General features: G+C 34.0%; 1 protein-coding gene across 2 annotated transcripts in view; it reads right to left on the reverse strand.

The window, feature by feature from the left end:
- Window positions 1-20,612, reverse strand: part of aPKC (protein kinase C iota type) — a 299,077-nt gene that overhangs the window by 245,878 nt on the left and 32,587 nt on the right. Inside the window, exon 2 of one of the 2 annotated variants that reach the window (XM_068761465.1) lies at window positions 17,036-17,667. The exons of the other annotated variant lie outside the window; for it this stretch is intronic. Coding sequence (XP_068617566.1) covers window positions 17,036-17,627 — 592 coding nt within the window. The 5' untranslated portion in view covers window positions 17,628-17,667. The remainder of the gene's footprint in view (window positions 1-17,035; window positions 17,668-20,612) is intronic. 2 annotated transcript variants of the gene reach the window in all.

Below are 20,612 nucleotides of genomic sequence, written 5' to 3' on the forward strand. Positions count from 1 at the left end.
TTTGGTGGTGGCGGTTGTGTGATTCGCATATTGGTCGTTTTCTTACTTAGGATGGACTTCTGCGAGGTAACGCCTGATTCCATTAAATATTTTTAACAGATGGGGATTGCGTAAAGACTATTGTTTAAGATGTCGGTGTCTCTAGAGTCGTTAAGAAAGGATGCTCTGGCTACACTCGATTACTAGTACTTATTCTAGATTGAAGTTGACGCTGTTGGGGACTTTTACAACTTAATCGAACTAATTTCCGGTCCGTGGACTTGAAAACTTAAAAATAAACAAAAGCTGCACGGGCACGTTCCAGCTGTACGATGTCGTTCGCACGTAGTAAAGCGCTCTACTCGAGTAGAGTGTGGTGTTAATGTTGTATGTATGTGGCTTGGGACGGCAGCGTGGACCACAAGCGAGCCAAGAAGGGATCCGAATCCAATCTCGGTTCGCCCACGCTGTTCGCGGTTAGGAAACGCGCGGCTGCCCACTAAAAATGTGTTGTACTTACTAGTTCGAATTGACCCCGCCTACCGCAAATATCACTAAAGTTTCATTGCACCACTGTGTTATTTATGTGTATTTCTAAAAACGGTATCATAAAATACACGTAATAATTTACACTGTCGTCTATGTAAATTTATTTGCTAATGTAGACTGAGGGAGACCACACATTGAAATAGCTCAGAGGTCAACATATTTTTTATCATCGCTTACTTGTTCGCATTTAACTGATCGAATATGAAGCAGGCAGACTCAGTCGTCGTTTCAGTCCATAGACACCCACTGCAAGACATAGGTCTCCTCAAAGGTATCTATGGGGTATATACCATAATCGCCACGCTTGGTAGACGGGTTAGCGATCGCATTTTGTTATCATGGTACTCAGAGGACCCTGTTACCTATCCAATTACATAACAATCAACTTATATCCTTCCTTGTCTCCATTACTAGATAATTTTTATCTTCATACAGGTTTGATATGAATGAATATTAACATTTTTATCTCTCTATGCCATATACCACGATATAATATCTCATAACACAAAAACGCACTTAGATTTTTTTAATCTAGCAACAGAAACGTTCTGTACATACACTTAGATGTTAGCACATGAGCATTGCAGTGATCTCATGAGGCGCAGCGAGGGTAATCAGATGACTAATTAAAGAAAACATCTTATCGTCTCACAATGAGAGAGTGCAGTTGCACTTAATAAATCCTGAGCAAATGTAAATTTACCCTGTTAACTACTTGCATCTCTTCCATTCAGTTGAAAGCTGTATAAAACTTTGTGCCTATTTTTATCACATATTTACAAATGTAACATACCATTTTGTGTATAAATGTATTATTATAAATTACGGAATTCTGTGTATTCATTTAAGATGAGATTGAATAAATAAGTAAAATAAAGTGTGTAAAATCTTTAAAGGGGTGAAAGAAAAACTCTAATGTTTGAGGCTTTATACTTGGATGCAGGCACCACAAGACCGATCGTCGTGACGACTTTTAGAGAACGCCACGCCTATGCCTTAGTGTGATGATAAAGTCTGTCGGAGCTAAATAGCTCATAACTCACTATAACAATATACGTTAAATAAAATTTAGAATAGAAGTGTGAGATAATTAAACATGATCAAACTGTAATTTTTAATTACGTAGACCACACCAAAGAGGTAGTAATAAACAATGTTTTTTTATTGTAAAAAAACTGCGCATTCAAAATGAATTTCTTGCAACCTAAGAAAATAATCTACATTCTTAATAGTCGGTGTATTTCAAAAGAATATTCTAGAAGGTTTCTAATAAATCTTCTCGAGATTTTTCACCGAACAAAAGCTCGAACAAAAGTTTTAGTGAATTAACATAAAAAACTACTGCCCTGTGATTTATATCACCTTTATAAAATTAACCATCTTAGATTTAACTACCCTTACCCTACTTTTTCTAAGATTGCCTTGTGTGATGAGACCGCCCATTGTACTTTTCTATATATTATTGTCAAACTTATTAAATGTATCTTATTGTGTACAATAAAGAAAATTAAATAAATAAATAAGTAAAAATTTAGAAACGAACCCTCTTTTAAAATATAAACCTATCGCGTGGGTTTAAGGTGCAAAGGCTGATTTCAAAGACATTACTGAGCCTTTGATTCAAAAAAAATATATTAACCATATGTAAACAGATATTAGTTTAAGATACACACATCCAATTAATATCTAGAAGCCCTAGTCGTCGTTTCAGCCTACAGGAATCCACTGGCATAAACCTCCCCGAGAGATATACACCATAGGAGGAATACACCATAATCGCCACTCTTAGCAGGCGAGTTGGCGGTTACCGAATGGTTACAGAGGACACTGCTTCTTATGCTCCAAAAACTTTTTTATTAACAGTGGCAATATAATATCCTATTTTATGAAAAAATATTAATAATTCCTATACAATGCACAAAATTTGAATTATATAGGATTGAATCCCGGGATTCGAACCAAGGATCTACGAACACACGTCTCAGTCCTCTACCGCTGGGCTAACACTGCTTGAAAACTTACGACTATTAATAAATAAATATAAAATATAATATACAATTAATTTTATTTTTAAAATTATATATATATATATATATATATATATATATAATGTGTGTGTGTATATGTATGTATATATATACATATATACATATATATCTCTAGCAATAATGTCGTATACATACAGGATGATCTGTTGCTATCATTCCATGTATAATGCATCCTTTCTAAATATCAATGGTTTCAAATAATGTTATAGTAATAGTTAGAAAAAGCTACCCTACACCTTATATACCTACTACACAATTATCGAAAAATCATTAGATGAAAAGGTTTTATAGGATATATTTTTTAGGATTACCTCATATTAAAATTAATTATTGTTTACCATCTGTCCCTACAGACTTCATACTGCTAGAAGTTACTAGCCTATTATATATACTAGCCTAATATAGTTATCACTTTATGTAGAGTGACTGGAAATAGGTATAAGATCTTAAAATTTTTTAATGAAAAATGACATCATTTAACACTATAAACCTTATATACCTTATATACCCCTACTATCAAACTGTGTATGCAACGACAAACAGAATTTCAAAAAAAGATTGAGTTTTTTAAAATCAACGCAAACATTCTTTGCCGTATAAATTTAATCCAATGGTACAATAGTGGTCAATAATTGTGATCTACCATTATACGTCACGTGTTCGATTTCCGGCAGGTGCGCTGCATGTGTTTATTATAATATAACATCGCAATAAAATCATACACGATATAAACAACAATATAACTTAGGTCTAGACATCTAAATTATTCTGACGTCTTATATAACTGGGCCTTCGAGTTGGATTACGACCCGTAGTCTTTACAAAAGGTTCGTGGACCGACTTATAATCAATTAAAAAACTTTTTAATAATACAGCTTAATTGCAAATAGACGTAAATGCTTTTTTCGCTTTTTTGTATTCAAATTTGAGCCGCTCAGAAACCAATGCAGTTAAGTCCAAAACACAAAAATTAAGAAAGTTAATGTTTTTTGATACATCATTTTTTAAAATACTTCGTATCAATATCAATTTCAATTTAATTACAAAAATCTATAAAGTATTTTTTCAAGGTATAAACTCTGCAAAAAAACAAGATGTGTACAGAATGTGTAAATAGAAACGTAAATATTTACTGAAATAATGACAGCGTCTTAAAAATTTTAGGACTACCTTTTGGCAGCTGATAAGAAATTTATGTAACGATTACAGTTACTACGAATTCCTTGTTTTTCAGAGTACAAAAATCGAAAGAAAAAAAATAATTTAATTTTTATTTCAAAGTTTATGTAAAAAATATTGATAAAAGGTGAACCTTATTCACAATGGCTTCTGAAATTATTATACAATATATTCAGAAGCTATTAAAAAAGGTCTCTCTAACCTAGAAAAAAGTAATCAACGAGTAAATCCTTTAATAACTAAGAAGATTATTTTTTATTTAATCAAAATTTCCAAAAATCAGAAATTATAAATAAAAAAATGAACTTATCGCAAATGGCTTCTGAGCGGCTAATTTACGGTTAGGTAGTACAGTACCCAGCGATAAATATTGCACGTCGACTTTTGGAAAGAGACAATCGGCTAATTTCGGTTTCGTAGAGCATTATCTCTGTCCCACACTACCTATGTGACGTTTAGTCAGTCGTGCGACATAGATATCGCTTTACAAAGCCGAAATTAGCCGATTGTCTCTTTCCAAAGGTCGATGTGCAATATTTATTGCCGGTTATTGAAGGTATAAGTTACAATTATTTATCGTTTACTATTTGTCCCCGCGGACTGCATTTTACCCGAAGCTATTGTTCTGTCACACTACAAATGTAAAATTTGAATCAATGTAACATATTTCATAGTGATCACTTTATATACAACTAGATTCAATAGATGAAAAACCTTTAGAGCTTTTTGTTAACACATACGCTGTACATTCACGCTATTGAAGTTTATAAATCAACTTACAATCATACTGTACATTTATTAACTAAAACTGGTTTCATTCCTCAGGTTATTTTTAATTAATACACCGTATATATATTTTTAAATGAAACCATCAATCAAAAAATATCTCCATTACTCATATTACGTTATCTCTTTAAATCGCGTATAAAGTTCCTCACGCTATTAAGAGAGGGCACTTCTGTCTTCTCATGCCATAGATAGTGACCTGTGTACGCGCCATCGTCTCGCTCTGTTGGGCTCCGACTTTTTTATAATTTATTTTAACATCGCCCATTCTATTTGCGAAGGCCTTATTATAAGCTCGGCTCAGCAAATATGGTACGAAAATGTACCGACCTCGTTCCGCAACGAGTTTAAGTTTTAAAACGGCGTCATAATTCGTGTAGTAAAAGATTATGGTAAACCCTTCTGAAACGGGTCACATGGAATTAACGTCAACTATAACTATTCAGTAGAGTTATATCACGTAAAATAGAAACCTTTAATATTTTAATATCTTACTTTCATTCATTAAAATTTGAATAAAAATCCCGCAAGAAAACAGACCACAAGTCTAATAATTATTGAATTATCATAAGACAAATTTCAAAAGTTTCATCATCATTCAGCCGTAAGACCACCATTGCTGGTCATAAAAGAAACTTCCAATGGGACCACAGCTTTAAAGGTCGTTTGACCTCATTGTGGGTGGATGTCATACGCGGCACTTGCTATTAAAAAGGTTATTAAAACAAAACCCATAATTCATACTTCTACATAGTATAGAGTTTTATGTGATAATACAGGTTGTAAAACAATTGACGTAACCACTGGATTAAGTCAATTGAAAAAAAAAATCATAAAATTGCATTTCACATCAAATCACATTTGAAACCTTAGTTTTATTAGGACGGCATAACAAGCGCTTAATTTGACTTTAGTTTCTACAATATTGGACTGTTCCGACTTTTCTCCTCTTAACTTATTTCATTTTTATTTAATATTCTTTATTGTATACGACAGGGTACATTTAAATAGTTTCAAAATAATAAATAAAAGATTACAATGCGCGGTCTTATCACACAAGGGAATCTCTTACAGACAACCATAATATGAAAGAAGTAGAAGTATAAATAATGGGTAGTTAAGGTGTACAAAACATACATATGTATATAACATGTAATAAATAAGTTATAACACATTAAGGTATAATACATATTATAAAGACATCAAACTGATTTGGATTGCACTTATATATAGAAGTAAAAATAAAAATAAATTTACTTTCATATTCCATATGAGCAAGTCAATTTTAAAAAATATTTTATTCAAAAATCTCGTTTGTCGTGTTTTATCGCATTTCATGTATGTAACCAATGCATCCATCAGCGAAGCAAGTTAATATCATAAAAGCACATGTTTTAATTTAAAAATAGTCAAATAATACTAAAAACCGATTTAATAATTACAAATTGCCTTTTTTAATTAATTGCAAATGTATTTCGAATTTACGTGTTCTATATGTAAATCAAGCCTTTTTTATTATGTAACGTGTTACATTTTAATTATAAGAGCGGCGCCTTCCAATTTTATATTTAATCATAATTAAAAAGCCCTCAACGATCTCTGCCGACGGTAATTGAAAATGCAACGCCGTTTAAACAATAACCGGGCGAGCGGTTAATCCTTCAGGATTAATTTCGATTGCAACACCGCGATCCAAATCCTTTAATAATACTACTAGTTTAAACTTATTACTTTTTAATTAGAAATCGTTTTATGAACACCCCATTATAAAATACAGTTTAAATAACACCTTTTTTATTCCGATTTGGTGGTTAATACCTGTATCATTACGAATTCTATTCCAAGTATAAATCTATCTTAATTATATAGGGTTATTAGTGTAAGAAAAAAACTATTTTGAAAATTGTGATTACTACATATTACACAAAAGCACGAGTTACAGAACCCTCTAAACAATAAACAAGGATCTCTAGGATCAAGAAGTATCGTGATCACGCGTGACCTTGAAGTTATTTATAAATTTTTGTGTACGGTTCTCGGAAATTCTAACTACTACTATCTCGAACTTACCATGACTATAGTTCAGTGTTGTTTTTCGAGTTGTAAGATTAAGATCTACGATCAGTGATATAAAAGTGACTATGTGTATTTGTAAGTTATTTGGAAAGTAATTTCTTAAGCGATTTGGAAGCGTAGTTTGGACTTAGCGTAAGCTAAAGTATACTTTGTGTTAAAGTAGGGTGACCATCTGATTTGTGAATAAAAGACTCACTGTGAACCAGTGGTGTTTCATTTCGAGTCAGAACCCACAGTACGTAACAATATTAAAATAAAAAAATTGTTTACTATGTCTGGCAGAAGTTACCAGCCGCATTTCAATAGAAAAATCAGAGGGATCTTAAATCTTCATACAGTTTGATTGGAAATTTGTGGAAAAGTTTTAAAGCTTCTTGCTGAGACATGAACTATACATTCATCCCTTCACAACTTTTACACCTATAATCAAAGACTAATCGTCACTTTACTTCGTCACTTCAATCGGTTAATGTTCTGGGCTCATGTGGTATTTTGTTGTCCGCACACTCCGTCCATGACGTATGGTCTAATCATTACAATAGACACAAGATCTTCATTTTATTTATATATATTAACCTTTCCTTTTGCTTGCAACAACTAAATGAAAATTTTAATTAGGTAAAGTTAAGAGCGAGAGGTACAACAACGAACTATCTTTATACACCGATAAAATATTTAGGTCATAATGAAAAAAAAATGTGATTTACGAATGAAATTAAAAGAAGAAAGGAGATGCAAGAAAAAGAACGCATGTAAAGCGTAAAACAAATATATACAAGATAATGTATAGGACGAAAGAAGATGTAGAAGAAAAAAAAAATTAAAAACACATTTCACCCAAATTTGTAACGCCGCTGCCCCATACAAGGCCGGGGAAACGGGAGGCGTCGAAAATGGGGAATAATAAATAAAGATTTAGACGTTCTAAAAGAGACTCAAAAGAAGCATTTAAAACTTGGTTAGGTAGGGAGTAGAGTATATTCGGGGAAGACGAACGCCAATGTGTAAACAGGAAATGACGTCGTCAGCTTCGAACACAGCACCCAAGCCTTGTGAATATTTGGAACGCTGAGAATTTACACCTCATTCTATTTTTAAAAGTTTTTTTTTTAAATTTCTTCTGTTCTATAATTAAATTTTAGAAAAAGCGACCGTAGGAAGCGTGGTGTCTTAAAAGTAACAAATTTGGGATTCTTTTGTTAAAGGTACTGATGTGGGTGTTACCAGGGCAGTTGAGAAAGCCTGCCGCGTGCCTGCATTCGATAGCCAATCCAACTTGGTCCTGCGTACCTCATTACCAAGGTTTAAAACGCATCACAGTGTCGTTTTGTACACATTATTTTAAAATGGCATAATATACGCGCAATCTCCGTGAACATCATGTTGGCATACCCACTTAGCACTTGCTCTTATTACGCGATTTACAATAAAATTATCTTGTTTTCATTCTTTATTATACAAAATATCGCAAGAGTTTGCCTTTCAATGTTACAAGGGTTTATTTTAATTTTCCTTATTTCCTTTTATATTTTAAATGGAATACATTTCCATATAATTTACTACGACATATTTTGTTTTATTGCAAGATTATATAAATTATACAAGCAGTAATAGCCAAGCGGTATAGGACTTAGACTTGAAATTGTAGGTCGCGGGTTCAATTCCCGCGACCTACTATTAAATATAATTCCCACTTTGTGCATTAATTACGTAGGATTGCCACTGCTTACAAAACCTTTTAAAAGGATGGGCAGCAGCGTCCTCTGCCACCAGCCATATTACCAAATACATATACATACCATAATACCACACAGTGATTGCCAACACGCTTGCCAAGCGTGATGATTATGGTACATCTCCCTGAGATATGTTTAGACCTATGGCTTGCAAAGAGCGTCTACGGACTGAAATGACGAAGACGACGATATATTATATGTCGTCATAAATATATAGCCCCGTATGATATCGCATATATGAAACGCATGTTTAATAAACATTGCAACAGACTGTACGTAATCTTGTGTGACAACAGATAAAATCAGTGGCTTTGTAGTTTGGTTGTTCGTGTATCTAATTACGTTATTTGACTAACTTAGTGATAAGGATCGCTTATATTGTACGTGATTTAGGTTAGAAATTATAAATGTAGTTTAATTTTAAATAGCTATATTGGAAATTCTACAGCGCACCTAACCATTCGTTGTTTTAGTTAATCAAAATAGAAATCCTAGAGAAGCACTGGGATTGTACTCGCTAAACACAGGATACCCCGCTTCCCAAAACCAACTTTAATTTAATTGCTTTTTCAAGCCGAACAAACCAGACTAGTGAGAAAGTTTTGCATAGAAAAGTTTGTATGTGTAGAGTAATAACACTGGTGAGCTATAAATCATTTTGAAAATTCGATTAATTTAATGAAACAATTTACACGTTCCATGTTTAAATTTCCTTACTTCCCTAATTTTATATGAGCTCACATTACGTCAAATGGATCTACATCTAGAAAATTTTCATAAAAAAATTTTTTCCGTTTTCATATCAACTTGAAAGCTGAATTACTAAATCAGCAAGAAAATTCCAAGACTTTAAAGTCAATTGGCTTTGAGTCTCTTTTCATATAAACCGCGTGAATTGTTATTGTTGTGGAAAATAAAAAATCATTTAATTTACCAAAAAAAAGTTTTTACCAAAAAATACGGTCGCTGCGTTCAAGTATGCCTTTGTGGAAATACCAGTTATAGACAGGAAAATGTGCTCATTTGACGGTAAAAGTTTTTTTTCCACTATCCTATATAAAATTATGACTTAGACATAAGTAACATCAATTATTTTTCTTCCATTAGAATGCGTCAGGGCAATTACTTCTGGCAGTCATAAGTCTGCTGAGAAAGGCAGTTTGCAAAAATTAAATTACATATATATGCGTTTTGAAATCGCTTCATAATTATCATTACGTTATTATTTTTGAAACTATTGATTTTTTCAAAAGATTGTACTATACATTAACTGACAGCAAAAGAACTATCAAGGTCACTTACATAGCTCGAAGAATAAGCCATCTGAAGTGGCGGTAGACGAAGAACATTTCTCGTGCAACTAATAGCCGTTTGGACCGAAAGGTCCACGTGGCGGTAATAGCAGACTTCCCACTGGGTTAACCGACGACATAGTTAAGTCATAGAAAGAAGCTAGATGCGGGCAGTGGAAAACCGATCATCGTAGCAATCTTTAGGGGAGGTCTATTGCAGTGGGCGTATTTCCACTAAAAGTTAGAGCTATATATTCGCCTTTTCAAAGCTTTTATACCTATAACCAATCAACCTGTATAGATGCCGCAGAAATTTTTCAATAATATATTACCACACATGTGGTAAACTTTATGATTAACTCTAGTAATATTTATGAAAAACAACCAGAACAACATAAAAATTTCTATTGCGAAAAGAATAATCACTAGTATTTCAACATTAAGAGTCTGCAGAGAAAACAAGATCAAAAACGAATAGAAAGCGACGATGCAAATCTAAGGACATCTGCACTTTCTATTAATAGGAGTACGCACTGCCAAGACTCTGCCCTTTGTTCCGCCATTTATAGTCACTCCGTGGCTACAATTGCTTTTCAATATAAATAGCTGGCAATTCCGTTACTCTTATTGAATTGACTGCGTCGCTTGAAGCGTATTGCAAGGATACATTTGTATATCTTTTGACACTAGTTACCAGTAAAACAACCAAGAATATATAGGATAAAAGTCATAACAAGATTTTTTGTAGCTTAATCAAAACGTTACTACTCCATGCCAACTGATTCTCGTGGAGGAAAGCGACCAAAACCCTCCAACTATCAAAGAACTTCATATAAGCATGAATAATAAATTACTTAAGATCTTCACACTTTCTGTTCTTAAATATGGCTGCCAATCATGGGCTACTACATAGGAAATGTCAAGCAAACTTTAATTCTGCGAGAAAGAACTATACTAAATACGAGTAAAAAAAAATTAGACAAAACAAAGAACAATGTCATCAGACACAAAACAAACATTACATTATACATAGAGTTAAGTAGTTACAAAACGATAGTACCTCAGGGAGGGTAAAAGAAAGAAATGCAGACCACAGGTTTTTTAGTTCACGGATCCTCCCGCTCCGTGAACATAGCTCTGTTGAAGCTGTAAAAGCCCCCGGACCAACAGCATCAACATCAAACGTGAATAACGGTGCGCAAAAACGATGTAATGATGACATCAGGTGACAGAAGTGACGTGAAATATAATGGATCAAAACCAGATGGAATTAAAGAGATTGTAGGAAGCCTTTGCCGCCTGGTAAACTGATCTTAAAAAAAATTATAAGTTACAATAAATTTTAATCTTAGTTAGTAACCTCGTGAAATATACTTATGAAAGCTCAGAATATATGAAAGTCAAATAAGGAAATATTATTATTCAAACCGTTATAGAATACTTTTCACGAAAACCGTATGCCGCCAATAAAAGCCAACATCATTAATATAATGACATTGCAGAGGAGCACTCGACTGCTCCGTTTGTGACAATTAAAACAATGGAGAAAGCGGTGTTGATGCCGCGATCGGATAGTGAATAAACGCATTTCACGCAATTACAATCTACGAGTATTCACATTGTAGACCAGAACATATGTGTATATATATAATTATATATATAATGTAATAAATTTGAGGGCGATGCACTTTGTTGCACGACCACCACTGCATGTGCAGAAATGGCTACATATTGGTCCTTTATGGTTCCTTTTCTTACTTAAGAATATTGTAACCATAAAAACCCATCAGAGTTTATTTTATACTCTTCTCATAGCAAAGCGCTTTGGAAGAGCTTGTAAGTTGAATAGTGTCTTTAAAGTTGAATCTGATTGTTGTTTCTATCAAATTGGGCTCTTCTTGCATTACGTACACAAATGGTCGCTGTAAATGATTCTATGTGGATAATAGAAATGTACATTTTACAAACGGTCGAACGGGTTTTAAAAACAAATGTATATCTTAACTTGTCGTTGAAATATTATCATGTAATCTCCTATAACTGGATTTCGCTGTGTGAACATCACTAATGTGAAACCCTAGGCATTACAACCTAATAGTGTTCAATCCACAATTGCATTATGTTTATCCGCTGAGATTTAAACTGAAGCTTAACGAGCTTCGATAATTGGACACAATGCTTTTTATATTATACATAATCAAAAAAAAAATATCTGACATTTAATATAAGCGAGAGTTTAGTATCTACACAAAAGCTTACTCGAAATATCTTATTAGTTCAATGCGAACAAAACCATGTTTTGATGTGAGCTGACTTCTTAATATTGTTGTATGACACACGTAAAAAAGTACATTCTTTTAGTTTAACTTCTTAGTTTATTAGCAACAGAGGCTGATGGGGCCGAAAGGTTCTCGAGGTCGCTGGAAGTCGCGGGGGGGAGGGGAAGCAGTGTAAGACCGTTCATAGTGGCGATCATTGGAGTAAGTCTATGCCTTGCAGTGGGCGTCTATCAGCTAATATGGTGATGATGATGAAATATGTAAGTATCAAGATCCAAAGTATATTGTTAAAAAAAATTCATGCATTTATGGTAACATGTTTCAGTCTCTAAAGGAAAAAATATCTCCATATAGAGTATATTATATACCTTGGTACACTATAAGATTACGAGAATAAGCACAACATCGTGCTGGTTTTTAATAGCTTATTGAAATTTTAACTTTGTAACCCACTTAAAATAATTGTGGTTGGCAATTTTGCGAGGGTTACGTAATTATGTCAGTGGGCTCCGCAAAGTTTTAGTTAAACTGCTGATGGTATCACATGTATCTTGTTAGGGCGAAACGTTGCGGATATAGATTTCGTGTCACTGGAAAGTTCATTTAAATCGTTCCATAGCAAATAAAGCTATTTAATCACGAGACGTCGAGCAGTAAAAAGTAACGTTATTTGAGATTCCTACTGCTAGTGAATATATAAATTATAGTGATACCGGTACCGCTGTACCGCACCTTGGGTATGAGCGGATTGGGGGGAATAGCGGGCGCCCCGCTGACAATCCGCTGTCAACACTCGGCGGTACGTCTTGTTTCAATTTTACTGTATTTAATGGAATCAGGCGTTACCTTGCGGAAGTCTATCCTAAGCATGAAAAGGATCAATATTTAGCCACCTCCGCACAGGCAGCGGTAGTCGTGCAACATAGTTCACGGCCCGCCAGCCCGCTGAAACCATGCGAATTACACAACTGCCACCGTCAAATCGCTCAACACGTGTTTCACCCCTCCACGGGGCATCTTCAGGACTCTGTGTTTGGCACTAATCGGTGTAACATCACTCGGGCTGCGTAAGCATAACATATCAGCGGGCTGGCGGGCGGTGCACTTTGTTGCACGACTACCGCTTCATGTTCGGAGGTGGCTAAATATTGGTCCTTTTCCTGTTTAAATTTTACTGTACTTTAAAACAATACAATGAGCAGTGGTAAACCAGCGGTAGATGACTGAGACTTGCGATCATAGGACGAGGGTTCGATTCCCGGGATACAATCTTGTATTCACATAATTTACACTTCAAAACTAAATCGTCTTAAAGACATAAGTGTTGTTAGTGTTATGATTATTTTGACGGTTTATATTCCCGGGATATAATCTTATATAATTTATACTATGTTCATTAAATACATGGGATTGTCACTACTCACAGCAGTAACGTCCTCTGCGAACCATAATATCACAATGCGATTGCCAGCCGTACGGCCCCTGCCAAGCGTACCGTGCCTATTATGTTATATCCAACATCGATTGAAACAACGACGACGAAAATAATACAAAGGTTTAAATGATAAACTACTTTTTACATTACTATCTGGTACATTAAATTATCATATTAACAAAACCTTGAAAAAAGTCAAGATCATTTCGTATGGATGTTTCTATACGTAGAATCTTACTCAACTAAAAATATGCATCGCCGTACGTAAATTAAAATAATTTAATTGAATACCATATCCATTAAATCTAAATCAGTGACAGGACCGCAATGCAACTGGAGTGGAATGATGCCGCAGGGTTTACCAAAACTTACCGATGCGGACGGATTAGCGAATGAAGCGCGCCGGGTAGATCACTTTAACCCTATTGCTGTTCGATATAAACTAAAACATTTATTTCAACATTAAATCGTATTTTTTCTACCTATGCATTACCATTCTCAAAGTAACACTAGCTTACTCTTAAATAATTGTTACGGAGCCGTTATTTAACACAAGAATCTACTATAGATTAGATGTATGTTTCGATATTTTGCCTTCCTATAGGCTCTATTCTTCAATTTACTTAGGAGCAGCAAATATATTGATTCAAAAATCACTCTGAATTAAATCCAAGACCTATAATGAGCTGTTTCGGCAAACATAAATTTTTTTTTAAATTAGAAAAATACAAACAACACATGTCTTAAAGATCCTAATGATAACAAAAATGTCGTCGTTTTTGCCAGTGGGCTGCAGTTGCATAGCCATAGGCCTCGCCCAAAAGACATCTATGGGAGTATAAACCATAATCACCACAGTTGGCAAGCGGGTTGGTACGCAGGGGACGCTGCTAGTATGAGCAGTTGTATTCCCAAATTTTTAAAGCACAAACTTCTATCACAAACTACAATCGCAAGTTTTACTCCACCGCTTCACTACAAATGCTCACAAAACAAAAAAAAGCATATCATAACACAAACAACACTTATAAGTCTTTAAGACGATTTCGTTTTGCCGGTCTATTTAAAACATAAATACCTTAAACTAAAATCTGAAGTTAAGCCTGGTTTGTGACATTGTTCGAACAATAAACTACCCATGAAGCCATGTGCTTACCTCTGTTATTAATAATTTAAAAAGATTTTAACTATGAAATTAACTGCCATGATTAGTGTAGTCACTCAAACATTTATTAACCAATATTAATAAATAAAAGTAAAATAAAAGGACGTTTTAAAATATAAATCAATCCGAAAAAGGAGACATATGAATCTATAACTAGTGTTAATAATTTGATTATTATTATATTATTATTAGGTTTGTAAAGTTATACGAAAAAATTATTAAACTTAATACGTAGTCTAGTTTGTACATCCAAAAAGATTTTCGAACTAAAATATTTTTTTTATTGTAAATACTTATTAATAACTTGTTATATAACTGTTAGTGATATAAAATATATTAACAATTACAATTAAACAAATTTCTTTACGCATTTGTTATTTTTTCACAATAGTCTTTTTGACTGCTTTTAGGCAGTATAGGTATGTATCCCCGTCTTTCTAGTGTTAAAAAGACGTTTTAATTCTTTTTTTAAACAACAATATAAAGAAACATGCTAGGGTCTCACTTCTTTGTTAATATGAAATCCTGCACCGTTGTTTATCTGCTTTTATATTTGAGATTTAATACGATACCCGTAAAATCGTAAAATTGTAAAATAGAATAGTTTTTGAAAGTTTATTAGTAGGGTAGAAACATATTTTGTAAACAAGTAATTGGCTTACCGATGTAATTATTAAGGGTGGACGACTTTTAGTTGCTTGTTGGTGGATACAAATAACGACGCACACGAGATAGAGTTGTTTCGTTGATCAGTGAAGACGTTACGATGTTAATTGAATTAAAGAAATTTCTCGAAACTTTGATGTCGATAAAACTAACATCGCACACACTTTTTACTAACACTGCTAAATCTATTTGTTTAGCATATAAATGTTCACACGTCGACTTTAGCAGTAATATTTTCTCCGACGTTACATGGGCATTAATATATCAAAACTAAATTACTTCTATAAGCGTTAATTTAGCTGGGCACAACTGATGTCATTGTCTTAAATCAATAGTAATAGAAAGGCCCAGCGATAACATCGCGAAGCAACAGTTCCACGACGCTCGGCTCAATCAGAGCGAGACAAGCAATTTGCAACAATTGAAAATAAATAAATGACCGTCGCCATCTTCATTTGTCGCGCCTCCAACCTCCGACAACTTTATCGGTACTTTTTATTTTTTATTACTCTATATTTTATTTTAGAATTGTGTAATTTGATTTTATAAACAGTATCATTATTTTATAATTTTATTACTTAATGTTAGAGACATTGCAACCTTAAAAATGGTGATAATAATTAATCCTTCGTTCAATCCATACAAATAAATAACATGCAGTAAGACATTAGCAACTATAGAAAGAATAGATAATAATTCAAAATTTTTAATTTAAAAATTTGATAAAATATGTTAAATTTGTATAGACACCCTCAGGGTAAAAGCCTCCTCCAAAGCTTTACATTTTTCTCTATCTTTAACTACTTGGACCTACACCGTGACCTGCTGTTACCACGATCTTGTCAGCCTATATGTCATTAGGTCTGCCTCTCGCTCTGGTTCCTTCCTAGAGATCCCATTGCACCCTTAGCCATGAATAATTTATTCTAATCTTAACAAATCAGAAAAGTATTTAAATACTTTTAGATACGCAATATCATTCAATCTTCTTTCTGTCTGTTTTTTCCTACACAGCAATACAAATGTGAAAAACTTGGATTTGAAGGATACCACAAACATTCAACAACTGCCGTAGCAATATATTTATCGACGTAACAAATGCAAGTATAGTTATAATTTAAGGAAATTATTTTTTTCCACGCGAACCTTCCACAAAGTATTAGGAAACTTATAAGAAAGATAAATGAAATATGCTAAGAATTTTATAAGCTATAGAGGAAGCAAAAAATAGCGATATATTTTTTATTATATAGATGGCATATGACTTACCTTAAGGTACTTTTTTTAATCGCTAAAGAGGCTTGGCTGTCATGCTAATGTTAGATCTTAATACAGCCTTCGGTTATAAATCCGAACGGCCTACTCAATTGTGAGCTCTTACGGCTTATGTCTACATGGAATTTGTAGGTCTAGTCCAGTATTTCCCAATGTGGGGCTCACGCCCCACAGGGGGCGGATTATTGATATGAGGGGCAACACAAATTTGACTTCACATGAGTTTAACCCTTTTGCTTTAACATAAATAATAATTATATTAATTAGGGGGGCGTAAGTATTTTAGAAAGGATAAATATAATACTACTATAGACAATAAAAAGCATCTAAAACTAATTTTAAAGGATATTTTAAGAGAGGGTAGATGGAAGCTCGACGGCTGCCGTACCTTATAAATTTCAACTAATTCGAACAGAATCTTTTAATAATACTTTAAAAAAAAAAAAAAACAACAGTTGTGTTTTAATTTTCGACACTGGATATTTTAAGAGCCTATTTGTACTCGTATCACTGATAAGTAGAATTGATTCAATCACAATTCTAAATACGAAAATAAAAAAAAAAACTTACCGTTTCTAGAAATAACTCTTCGTAGCATATGACCGAAACGCCGTGCACCCATGCACTTCCTCTGCTCCCGAACCACTTCATCCAAGCAGTCGCTGTCAGTCGCCGTATCATCTGCCGTATCATCTTCTGACACCAGAGATTCACGCTTGTTCGCTGCTTTAGAGTTTTTATTACTAAAACTCAACGTTGGTTCACTCGCGCCCAAACTCTTTGGATCATCAGCCCAAACGTCCAGTTTCTGAACGTCGTTAAATAAATCATCTAAATTAGTTTCTAATAAACCTTTGGCACTGCATATCACTTTACTATTAATATCTCTTTTGGTTATTGCGTCAACGCTTGTTGAAATTCTCTTTTCGGTTTCTGTTTGCGATGGTTCCATTTCTTGTTTAACACTTTCGCGTGTCCGCCGTCTCATCCTCAGCGAACTGTTCGTTAGGTTATTTGAAAACTTCTCCGTTGATCTTCTTTCTTCGGACGCGTCTACCTCTGTCGTCCCCAAGTGTTGCTGCGGATGATTCCCGCGGAACATGTTCGATAGTACGATCATTTTCAACGCCTTCAATGTACCGATGTATGTTAAAAGTTCCATCACTGCATTCCTTTTTCATTTCACTTTTACTGACACTTCACTATAAATAAAACGATGTTTTGTGTTTGTTACCCACGGTGACCCATTATAGTACAATATAAATAACTGAATAGAATATATAGGCATTGGCATATTTCCCGCAATAGATATTGTCAAATAGCGGACACTTTTAGACATTGAGTCTAGACGAATCGATTAATATATAACAAATCTAATTCGGGATTTTCGTCGGGGATATTCAGAAACGGCGTCTAAGCTTGTGTAAAGGCTAATTTAACGTATGTAAAGTTATGCAAACTGTTCCTTGGAATTTACATTAGCATTTGAATACTGTCTACTATAAATCCAGTGTTATCTGGGAGAGATATAAACGTCTTAATACGCGAAAAGGCCCTGGAGTAGAATCACAATCCGTCACCTCGTAACAAAAGGAGACTGAGGAGCGCCGTAATAAAATACCTACGCCCAGCGCTGCTGTAAACGTTATCAGTGACGAGGGTGGCGCAGAACCTGTCTGATATCTTTCCATTGTAAGACGCCCTGATTTTAAACAAGAATGGCCTTCGCCGTTCACAAAATTTGTTATTATAACCAATGGTTTATTAAAATTATTTTATTTTCTCAGTCATAACAAAGGTTTTCAAAGAATCAAAACAATGGTTGTCCGGAATACATAGCGTTTCACGATAAACCGATCCTTGTACTATTTTTTTTTGCCTACTACACATGATTTCTTTTTATGATCTGTTAACATACTATAAATAAATACAGAGTCATTGTAAATAAATGTAAAAACTTTAAATGAGTGAATGTGTAGCACATTCGTTAGCAAAAAGCTTTAAAACTTTTAAATCTTTTTCCAATTACCCAGTGATTAGTAACTAACTCTGAAATATGGTACAGTAATTTATTTTTGCTATTAAAAGTTAACAATAATTAATTTTAATATATAGTAATCCGTATATTGAAAACGCATTTTTTTGCTATATTATTATAATGTTATTCATTACAATATGTTGTATGTTATTTTTAGACCTTATGTTTTGTATTACAGTGTATCATACAATTTACATTCAGCCATGTAAAGCTTATACATTTGTGATTAAAGATTTAACAAGTACAAAAGTAATAAATCTTGAGCTAATGTATTTCGGTAATAATTTTCTCACAGTTTACAATATAAAACAGCTGGTATATGTTTCTATAAAATACGATGTCACGACTTAGGATATAAAGAAGCCTAAACCTGGAGTTAACATTTTTATTTTGGCAATTTTCTCACTTCGAAGCAATCCCACTGGAGGCAATAAGACCGCCTCGGTTTACGATTCCCGTTTCGCGATTTGATGGACGCCTCTATTTGAAAATATTCAATGAACGATAGTTCTCACGCGGTATTATATTGATTTCATGCCTTTTGCCTGAATAAATTAATATTTTTATGAAGCAGAAACATTTCATTCCACTTTTAAATTTTACAACTTTTTTAATAACATTTTAATAAATTTTCATGCGCCAAACAACATACACGTTGACTATTTACAGTTCTTTTAACAAAAATGTCGTTTAGGTAGCTAATTTGAATAAAAATAAACACGACGAAATTCCTAAAATCAATCCTAATGCAAGAGGTTTTGAGACTGTCTGCTTTTAATGGAAAAATTTGGATAAAGGCCCTAAAGGGTCGTTTAAAAATGACACCGCAATGTGACGGAAAGAGAAGGAAAGATTGAAGAAAAAATAACTCAAACAAATTGACAGAGTGTGAGTTATTATTAAGATCAGTAAGAAAAGGACCAATATTTAGCCACTTCCGCATATCCAGTGCGTATTACGCACCTATCAGCGGTCTGGCGGGCAGTGCACTTTGTTGCACGACTACCACTGCATGTGCGGAAGTGGCTAAATATTGGTCCTTTTCTTACTTAGGATGGACTTCCGCAAGGTAAAGCCTGATTCCATTATTAAGATGGTCAAAGCACGTTGAAGAAAAACATTTATCACTAAACGTTATGATAATGTATTTGGTTGATTATTACGCTGGTGCAATGACAGATGGTATAAAGCATTGTTTGACAACGCGGGGCCCGCTCTCCACAGGTAGCAATTTGATTGTTAAGGGGGCAATTCGAAAATGAATTCTACAAGAGTTTAACAATTATGCTTTAATATAAAAATAACGTACATTACATAGGGAGGCGTATGAATTTTAGAAGGGCTAGGGTGTGTATGGTACAAAAAAGTTTGGTATACATTGGTCTAATGATTTTGAAGTAGACGGCACAAGCCGGCAAGCGCAGCATAGAACGTACTTCCAGAAGGTGGATAGATAGCCTTTTTTATGTCGTCAAAAGACAATACAGGCCGCTTCCAACTGGTTCTATTGTACATATGGGAATCGTCCAATCAACCAATAGTATGTCTCGCTCGCACAGTACCTACCACACGCAGTTTAAAATTGTACTTGCAAAATGGATATATATATATATATATATATATATATATATATATATATATATATATAGCGGCAAAATATGGAAGCTGAAGGGATCACGAGAAAAAAAAGCATAGAAACAAGCCAACAGAGAATTAAGAACCAAATCGACTAGCAATATTGAAAACAGTGTTTCTTATACGTTCGACGAACTTTTACTCAACGACCTATCTCCTTCATACATTTATATGAAACCTATGTCTAACAGCGGAAGTTCCGCAGATAAGATGAAGAGGATATATAAAGGAATTTTATCAAATAGAGATTAGTGCATAAATCATCCGACGTTGAGTGATTCGTTTGCACCAGGGGCATTCGCGTACAACTTCAATAAGAAAAAATGCAGATGGGCTGTTACCTCGGCGCACTGAAAAGGATTTCCTCGTTACGGATAATTGGACCTTTGTTCTCCTTCCCCGTGAACTGCTCTGTTAAGTTTTCATTCAACGACGCTCCATCCCCGATTTAAACAATATTAAATTAGAACACCA

The sequence above is a fragment of the Battus philenor genome, unplaced genomic scaffold (genome assembly GCF_028537555.1).
Source record: "Battus philenor isolate CCGP_79_NKW_IND1 unplaced genomic scaffold, ilBatPhil1.0.hap1 SCAF_15, whole genome shotgun sequence".
NCBI lineage: Eukaryota > Metazoa > Arthropoda > Insecta > Lepidoptera > Papilionidae > Battus > Battus philenor.